This window comes from Alligator sinensis, unplaced genomic scaffold, assembly GCF_000455745.1.
Source record: "Alligator sinensis unplaced genomic scaffold, ASM45574v1 scaffold210_2, whole genome shotgun sequence".
Taxonomy (NCBI): domain Eukaryota; kingdom Metazoa; phylum Chordata; order Crocodylia; family Alligatoridae; genus Alligator; species Alligator sinensis.
In genome coordinates, this window is record NW_005841946.1 from 1,831,356 (window position 1) to 1,841,259 (window position 9,904).

At 48.0% G+C, this 9,904-nt stretch overlaps 1 protein-coding gene and 1 pseudogene across 1 annotated transcript; one reads left to right on the plus strand and one right to left on the minus strand.

The window, feature by feature from the left end:
* Positions 1-417: 417 nt before the first annotated feature.
* PDCD7 (programmed cell death 7) lies at positions 418-9,539 on the plus strand. The gene is made up of 5 exons (XM_025199588.1): positions 418-894; positions 2,093-2,329; positions 3,270-3,357; positions 5,154-5,315; positions 9,480-9,539. Exons 1-4 carry the CDS (start codon positions 828-830, stop codon positions 5,269-5,271), a joined length of 510 nt encoding a protein of 169 aa, XP_025055373.1. The 5' UTR covers positions 418-827; the 3' UTR covers positions 5,272-5,315; positions 9,480-9,539.
* LOC102377250 lies at positions 7,267-8,007 on the minus strand (annotated as a pseudogene).
* Positions 9,540-9,904: the final 365 nt, after the last annotated feature.

A 9,904-nucleotide genomic window follows, 5' to 3' on the forward strand; every position in this document is an offset into this window, starting at 1 on the left:
CAAACCTCCCCTTTCTTTTCTTTTCTTTTTTTTTGCTTTTTTTTGGCAAACCTTTGGGCACGAGCACCCCTCATCTAGCTCAATCGCAAAATAATGCCGTAAATTAAAATCTCCGATGTATTTGCTCGGAAGAGTTACGGCAGCGGTTCTCAACCGGGGCCCACAAGATACATTTCATACACGTTGTCTTAACAACCTGTGTTAATTAATTCCCCATTGAAAGGGGGTATGTTTGCTTTTTTTTGGCAAACCTTTGGGCACGAGCACCCCTCATCTAGCTCAATCGCAAAATAATGCCGTAAATTAAAATCTCCGATGTATTTGCTCGGAAGAGTTACGGCAGCGGTTCTCAACCGGGGCCCACAAGATACATTTCATACACGTTGTCTTAACAACCTGTGTTAATTAATTCCCCATTGAAAGGGGGTATGTGAAGTCTCACTCTGAGACCGAGGGGTACGTCGACTGAAAAAGTTTCGGGACCGCTGAGTTAAGGTTGAAGGACGGTCTGTTTCCGTATCCCTCAACCACTGCCTTCGTTTTTGGCCCCTCTGCCGTGTTTCGTCCGTTCGCTTGGTTCTCTTTGAAAATGCGCTGGATTGACTTTCCGCATCTTTGTCGATGAGATGCTTCGTCAGTCCTGGGACACTGTTACGGATTTCAGTTATTCTTCCCTTTACGCTTCTTGACGCTGTCTGTATTCGCGAGTACCTGCTGGGGCTCATGTTTTCTTTCTGCTTTTCCCCCCAACGCAGGAGCAGGAACTTAAAGCGGCTGCCGACAGCGTCTTATCGGAAGTAAGAAGGAAGCAGGCAGACACGAAGAGAATGGTGGAAATCCTTCGGGGCTTAGAAAAGCTTAGGAAACTGAGAAAAGAAGCCGCAGGAAGAAAAGGTAAATTTGGTGGGATTTTTGTGAACTATTAAAAATGCAGGCAATAACGAGCAATTTCAGTAGGGGATAGGGATATTTTTCTTTTGCCAAACCCTGTTAAAGACAAGGTACAAGACAGGATATTAATTAGTCGTTTACTTTGCAAGCAGCCTCACTTCTTTCTGGCTGCTTATGGAGTAAAGCAAAATATATCTCTATAGTTCATGCAGCCACTGAAGTAACGCACACTTTCTGGTGAGACTCTAGTGCGATAACGACAAAATCTCAGTAAGTTTCTGAGGGGTTCAGACAGCATAAGGGATGTAGTAGCGTCCTCTTCTCATAAGTAAAAGGTTCACTTAAGGGCTTTATTGGAAGAGAGCTCTTAACACTTTAAATCCTGATTCGGGCTTTCTCGGTGGCTTTTTGGTATTTATTTTAATAAGGCCTTCCTCAGTTTAACCTATTACTACTCCCTGACTTTGCAAAATATTGGTCTCTAATGGGTACCCTTGATCTGTTTTAAGTCCTTTATTTAACGCAGGGGTGGCAAAATGCGGCCCATGGGCTGGATGTGGCCCGCCAGACCAACCTATCCGGCCTGCAGAGCCCCTAAAATATTTAGAGAATTAATATTTATCTGCCCCTGGCGGCCTGTCATGGGGCCCTCGATGGCTTGCCAAAACTCTGCCCTCTGCCCAAAATAATTGCTCATCCTGATCAATGGCTTCTTTTGGTAAGACTCCCTGACTTGTTAATAGTGATGGCGATGAAGAAGTAGTAGTTAATGGTAGACATGAACAATCACATGTTTTATGTATTTAATAGTGTACAGTGACTGTACCAAATAGCCACACCAAGAGGAAGATTCTGTAGCATCCTTGAGGGTAACCAACAAGCCTCATGTGCCAGCTACCTTGCTGGAAGGAGCACTGGGAAGGTTGCTGCTTTGGCAGATTTTATTCCAGACTTGTAACTTTTTAATTAGATGCTTTTATAATACTGCCTTCAAGGATCTGTTTTCTAGCATGTGGAATATAGCAGCTTCACTTCCATTCCAAACTCCTCCACATAACACATTTTATCGAAAGATAGCTGTGAGAAAAATTCTTGACTTAGACGCAGGTTTGTCCAAAATGCTGCGAATTGCCTCTCGGCGTGAAACTGATTTTGAGGTTGATTTTTTTTTTTTTTTTAAGTTATCGCTCTTGTTCTGTAGGTGTCTGTCCACCCCCATCAGCAGATGAAGCTTTTGAACATAATATTCAGAAGATGAGGACATTGATTAAAAAACGCACTGAACTGTATGAAGCTGAAGAGAGAGCTCTACGAGTCATGTTAGAAGGAGAGCAGGAAGAAGAGAGGAAAAGAGAAATGGAAAAGAAGCAGAGGAAAGAAAGAGAAAAGCTTCTGCAGCAGAAACGTGAAATCGAGTCTGTGCTGTTTGGCAATCCGGGTACATGGCTGCAAATTTTGCTTTGGTATTGGGGAGTTTTTGTGAAAACGAGCAAGGTTAAGGTTGAAGTGATAGCATAAAGCTTTGTTTACAAAAGCTGACGTGCTGAAATAGGTGATGCCATGAAGACGTGGAGATGACACAGGTTCAGTCAAGTTCTTTCATTAAATTTATCAAATTCAAAAGGTGTGGCAGTAAGAACTAGAAATTTAACTGTGTCATAAATTAGTGTCTCATCACATCTTGCAAGCCAAGCAGTTTAGGTTGAATTGGCTGTTTAGATTGGAGGTGCTCAACCCCTGGCCCATGGGCCAGATCCAGCCCATGGAGTCATGCCAGCTGGCCCGCAGGGGTCCCCATGGGTCCAAAAACTTGGAGGTGGGGGAACAGTGGCAGCAATTGCCGCTCCCCTGCTGCCAAATTTCCAGACCTGTGGGGAGTCCTGCGGGCTAGATAGCACGTTGGATGATGCATGTCGGTGCCCCGGGGCCTGGTCTGGGCACACAAGGCCCAGCTGGAGGTGGCTCAGGGCCCAGTCCTGGCACGCAGAGGGGTTCCACATTGCTCAGCTGGGAGCTGCACCAAAAGGTTGCACACCATTGGTTTAGGTGGTAAACCTCCCACAGGGTGTAGATGCTTTAGTACTGGCATTCAGCCAATGCTATTCGTCCTTCCCATCTAGTACTGTGTGTTTCCCTGCTGGGCAGTGAAGAGGAGGGCTTGCATGTATATGGGCAGTGCTTTTTCAGTATGAAACTTTTGATGCCAATTTGAATGTAGATCTTTCTGATAAGTTATTTGCTAATTCGTACATTAATTTAAGCGTTAATTATAGAGTGGCAAAGTGCTAAGTCAGGAAGGCATCTTCATTGTCTAGGCTTTCCTTGTCGAGCTGGAATTTGTGGCATTTTACCAAATAGTTTTTAATGTGTTGTAACAGATGAGTTCCCCCTTGGCCATCTGCTTCGACCCTTCAAACAGTATTATTTACAAGCTGAGCATTCTGTACCAGTCCTCATCCAGATCAGGTGAGAGCAACCAGCATTTTTACTGCATACAATACTAAAGTGGCACTTGGTTATATAGATATATTTAAAGATAAAATCGCAGCCTCTCCTGGTTCACCGACTTGTGAATACAAAGTTATATCTCACAAATGCTAATCAGGTTTCTTCAGGTGGTTATAAATCTCTGTTTTCCTTATTCACCCTTATGAGGCTAAGAAAACTTGGATAATTTGGATACATTACTTTTGGTTTCTCTACAGTGATATCCTAGAGCAGTGGTTCCCAATATGTGGTATGCATACCACCAGTGGTTTGCATGCCCCACCCAGACCTTCCACCCATGAGGATGGGAATGAGGCACGCACATGTACACACAGCCCCAAACATACCCTATTGCCTCGCTCCTACCCTTGTGGACAGAGGGGCCTGGCCCCGCCAGCACACAGCTTCCAGATGGAGCAGCCCCCAGGTACCTGCTCCACTTCCCAGTGTCCTGCTGGCTCCAGGCAACAGGTGGGGAAGCGACAGGGGGAACCCCCTGTGCTTCCACTCTCTTCCCCCCCATGGTGTGCAGGCCTGGCAGGTGGTGGCAGCAGGTGGGGCGCTCAGATGCACGCCTGGTTGGGCACAGCTCTGGCCAGCCCTGCTCATCACTAGAGGCGCAGCCTGTTCTGGCCTGTCTGTCACCAGTGCTTCCTGCACATGTGTGTAGCTCTCACACTCAGTGGGCATTGGAGGGAAGCCCCGCGTGCTGGAGCTGGCTGCCTTCTCCAGCAGGGCTGCACAGCATGGGAAGAAAGCCCCAGGTGCCTTCCCCTGGGTGGGTGTGAAAGTCAGCTGGCTTCAGTGCTGGGCTTCCCTCCCGTACTCCGGGAGTGCTGGCGATACAGACTGCCTGACGAAGGATGCGTGATGTGCAGTGCTGGCCGGAGCTGCACCCCAACGGGCGCCTGCGCCCTGAGCACCCCCACCTGCTACTGTGCCATGGGGGAAGTGTGGAGGTTCCTCACACCCCACATACCCATACCCTGAACCCCCTACATATACACAACTCTCCCACACACCCCACCATACACACCTCCCCACACTCCACTGTACACACACATGCGCACACCCCCCCCCACCTTAAGTGCTGGTGGCACTTCAGGTTGTATTGTTTTAAATTGGTGGTGCACAATAGTCAGAGTTTGGGAGCTGCTGTCCTAGAGCAAGGGTCAGCAGCATAAGGCCTATAGAACTGGAGGGCTTTGCCTCTGCCCCACCCCTGCAGGGGCTGAGCAGCAAGGAGCTGCACTAGGGCTGGGCAGCTGGAAGCTGCTCCCACACTACTACTGCCCTCCCCATCCTTAACTGGCCTGAGCCTGGCACTGCTCCCTTCTGGGGGGTGGGGGCAGAGAAAAACACCAGCAATGCAGGTGTAGTTCCCAGCTACGTGGCTCTCCCCCAAGCTGACAGCATGGATGTGTCATCCATGCTGACAGCATGGATGTGCTGTCTAGGCCACCCAGTCCATGTCAGACTGGATCAGGGTTGTTCTGGCCTGTGGCTTGAGAAAGGTGGCCAGCCCCTGTGCTAGAGGCATCAGTGTGCAGTATGGCACACCCTATACATTTAGAACTTACACGTTTGTTTGTAGGGATCTGAGTTCAGCCTTCAAGCTTTTGCTTTAAAGAATGTAATTCAGAGAGTGATCTTATCAGTTGACTTACGTAGCAGACAGTATGAAAAGAAATGCATGTGTATCAGCGTATCATAAGCAGTCTTATGGGTGAAGTGAAACGGAACAAACATCCTTTGTAAACATTCTTCTCTTCCAGGCATGAATGGGACCGGTATTTGGTACCAGCAGATCATCCTGAAGGAAGCTGCATCCCTCCAGGATGGGTCCTCCCAGCTCCTCCTACCAGTGACACTTGGGCCACTGCTGTCAGATAACTTTACCATAAGACAGTCTGAAGTTTTGGAGTGTCACATTAAAGGTGTGTATAGGTATGTCCAAATTGGATCTATCCATCAGTACCAGGATAGACTATCAAATCATTTGAAATAGGCCTGAAAAATGTTTTGGACCAGGCTGTAACTCTCTTCTTCCATTTGACACCATCCATGGTTGGTACTGAATCACAAGTTATATAGTGACTAAAATGTAGCCTTTGTTTTTGTGAAGATAATGGCTCCTGCATTCTAAACCCACTCTTTTCCATTCCATTTTTTGACTGAAACAGATGACTATTAGAAATGCTTTACTAATTTTCACATTTCTTGAGGTTAGTTTACAGCAGAAGTACTGCCCCTTAATTTATCTATGCAGATCGATTTACATTGTAAGGACGAATGAGTCAAAATGTTATTTTTCAAAAAGATTTATCTGGAATTCTAATCTATTATGTCTTCACTAAGAAATAGCTATACTAGAATTTATTGTTTTTACTTCTCTATCTCTTTACAAATGCTATGTATATTGATTAAAGAGAGGTAGGAGGACTTCCAATAATATAAACTCATACAAGAAGTCTCTTCTAATGAGCATTGAATTAGTTTTTAAAATGTGTGCCACCCATTTATACAAGTGTCATTAATAGCTGCATATGGTATGTGACTGTTGGTAGGAAATCTTGCTCTCAATCTTGAAACAAACATTTCTCTTTAAGAGAACCCCCAAAATGACTAAATTTAGAGTGTGTTCAGTTATAAATCCAGTGCACATGTTATTTTGGATTACATCTATTTAGGCACAAACCTCCAAAATAAGTCTTCAAATGTACAAAAACAGTTTGTGTTTTGTTTCATTGTTTAAATCATAGTTTCAGGCTATGAAATCTTGCAATGTTTTTGCTTTACTGCGCTTGTTCTGTTCAACATCCTTCTAACCAAAATAAGTTAACACAAGCATCTCAGTTGACTACCTACAGGCAGGACAGGGCTTATTCTGCTTTTTTAGTTTTCACGTGCTTGTAAAACATGACATGTTCTGTCTTGCCGTGTACAGTGCAGCCATTTTTTTTGGTCTACTTTGACATATGGCACAGGGCTCTATGCTGGTAATAGGTAGACTGGATTCTGTCTTCTCTTTCTCTTTTAACTCTTTGTCCTTGACTGCTACAAAACTCATTAGGTTGGTGCCTACAAACTCATTAGGAGGGCGCAGCAAGGAACCAGAGATGCTCTGTTCACCAGGGCGAGCTTCTTAGGGTAACAAGAAACAATAGTCACAAACTGACAGCAGATTTAGGCTGGACATCAGAAAGAACTTCTTCATGGTAAGGGTGGCCAGAATTTGGAACAGGCTTCCAAGGCAGGTGGTGCTCTCCCTTACCTTGGGAGCCTTTAAGAGAAGGCTAGATAGGCATCTGGCTGGGGTCATCTGACCCAGCACCAGAGGGTCGGACTCGATGATCTGTTGAGGTCCCTTCCAACCCTAGCATCCACCCTGCATCTATGAATCTATAAAAGAGATTGCTAGACGTACATCATAGTATCATAGTGCTTGGGGTCGGAAGGGACCTCAACAGATCATCAGGTCCGACCCCCTGCCCTGGGCAGGAACGGGTGCTGGGGTCATATCCCCCCAGCCAAATATCTGTCCAGCCTCCTCTTGAAGACCCCCAAGGTAGGAGAGAGCACCATCTCACTTGGGTGCCCATTCCAGAGCCTGGCAGCCCTAACCGTAAAGTAGTGTCTCCTGATGTCCAGCCTGAACCTTCTCTCTAACAATTTGTGGCCATTATTCCTAGTAACCCCGGGTGGTGCCTGGGGGAACAGAGCCTCCCTCAATTCTCGCTGGTCCCCCCCCTAGTAAGTTTGTAAATGGCCACTAGATCCTGTCTCAGCCTTCTCTTGTGGAGGCTGAATAGGTTCGGGCCCTTTAGCTCTCTTCATAGGGCCTGCTCCTTGACCATACGAATGGCCCTTCTCTGGACCCTCTCAATGCTAGCCACATCCCTCTTGAAGTGACTGAGAGTACTCACTTTCCTGAGATTCAGAGACTTGTTACTGTAGTGTCATCACTTTCTTCAACAGCCGGCTCTTTACCTTCATCCATCTTCACCTTCTTATAGTCTGGAACATCAAAACCCTTTTCAGGTTCAAGCTGAGTGGAACTTTTTAGTTTGCTCTTTTTCCGATAAGTGGTTCTTTTAGTTGGGAAGCCAGTCCTCACAAAGAGCCCAGCATCTGTGGCAATGCCATGGGAGAGGAGGGTTCAATTTACTACACCCAGGGCACTTCCAGTAATCGGCTAATGACATTTCAGGATCTTCATCAAATAAATCGGCATTACTCTCTGCAGTCTGATATGGTTTCTTGATACACGTCATCATCTTCATCTGTGACTTCCTCTCCTTCATTGTGACTATAATCTTCTGAATAAATAGACTCTACTTCAAACTCAACACTGAATTGGTCTGAAACAGAACTGTGATCAAACCAATCAGAGTTTTCACTTACTAAATGAGCATCAAGATCAGGAATTGAAGAAGAGTCTGTTGAATTGTTGCTGTTGCTGCTTTCTCTGCATAGCCCACTTGCTACATACCATGACAGGCTTTCATCAAAAATCAGTGAAATGCTGTCTGACTTGTGCAGTTTTCTTCTTTCATTAGGCCATTCATCCAAGGAATTGTCTTCAGTTTCACTGCGGGTTCTTCCAGGAGGCGTGCCTGTTATGGCATTTCAAAGCAGTTTGAGATGCTGCAAGAGGCATGTTAAGAAAAATAAAAAAAAAATGTTCCCCACGCTTATGCAGCGCAGACTCTAAATTTGACACCAGGAAATCCCAGTCATGTCCAAAGGCGCATGCTGGCAAACCGGGCCGTGTTGGACCGGCTCCGTTTGCCATGTCCAGACCCCAAGTTAGGTTGTGCCATGCTGCCTCAGGCCTGTGCCTACAGCAGGCCATGGCCCTGACGGCCTGGTTAGCTGCTGCTGCTGCCAGCACCAGGGCTTGTGCGCTGCGGGGGGCGGGCAGGCATGTGGCAGCCCCCCACAAGCCCTATACCCATATCCCCACATTCCTCCTCACCCCCCTCCTGCAAACCGCACTCTCTCCCCCCACATCTCACACCCTGCATGCCCAGCTGCCAGTCAGGATGGGACCTGCTGGCAGGAGCTGTGGTTGCAGGGGCAGCTGTCCCCACACCCTGGTTAACAGTCAGGGGGATGTCTGATTTTTCTGTGATTTAAAAAAACCAAAGGCAAGCACTAAAGCATAAAGAAATTTAGAATTAATTTTATGGTGATGATCAAGGTGCACCGATACATCGGTCCAATATCGGATACGCACAGATACAATCCATTGTCTTTATATTGGAAATTGGCCTGATGTGGCTGATAATTGGCCCAATAACTGCCCGTGCTTGAATGTAGCCACAGCACAGCATGTAGGTGGTGAGGAGCACAGCCTGGCAGCTTGGAGAGCTGTGTGCAGCTGCTAAGTCTGTTGTGGTGGACTGTGGGGGGGGCAGATCAATTCCTCTGTGGTGAGGGAGTGGGGCAGGTGCTGCCCAACCGGGACTGGGTGTGGGATGGAGCCACAGTTCGTCCAGGGGGCATCGGGCCACGTTGGGGGCTGTGCTTCCAGTGTGTGGGGACCGTGCTTGGGGCAGGTGGCAGCAGTGCTGGGAAGGGGCTACAGGGGTGCTACAGCAAAATAGGGTGGCCGCAGGCTTTCTGTGCTGGGAAGATCCTGGCGCAACCTGCAGTTGCAACCTGCCCCCCGCACAGATCCAGGGGACCCCTCCTACCCCCACCTCCGGCTGTGCCCTCCGGGGTGCCTGCAGCAATGGAGCCATCCCTTCTCTGTCCCATACCCCGGCCTGCCCCGGGTGGATAGCACCTGCCCTGGCTCCAGCCCCACTTCTCCCTCACCTCGGGGGGGCCTTGATCTGCCCCCCCACCCCTTCCCTCCTCCCCATCCACTACAACAGACTTACCAACTGCCTGCAGCTGTATTGGAAATCAGATCAGTATCGGCCGATACACCTCCTTAAAAATTGGCTTTTGGTATCAGCCCTCAAAATCTCTGTCGGCGTACCCCTGCTAGAGGCACTGGTAGGCTTGCAAATTGTTTAAAAATTGTAAATATATCAATAAAACTTTGCCCAACTGATCTCTCTCTCTCTCTCTCTCTCTCTCTCTCTCTCTAGTGCCGTTTCATTTTAATTATGGAAGAACATGGATTTCTGGCACCGGGCACCCAGCTGGAGGGCAAATGAGGTGGCTGACCTGGCCATTTGGGGCCAGGAGGACACGCTTTGATGGTTCACAGTGGGCCACCACAATGAGCACATCTTTCAGGCGCTAGCTGCCCAGATGGCAGGGCAGGGGCGCACATGGCCTGTGTGCTGCACAAAGACCAGCTGTGCAGCTACAGCCCAATGGCAGCTGGCCCAGAGGTGCAGACGGCTCTGCTGCAGTGCCCGTACCACATCCCAGGCAGCTGTGCGATTTCCCCATCCGGCTCTGGCAGGCATTCAGATGTGGGGCTGCAGGTCTAAGGGGATGGATGCTGTTGCATGTGGCAGCAGGTCACAGCCAGGTAGCAGCTCCCACTGCCAGACTGCTGCAGTGG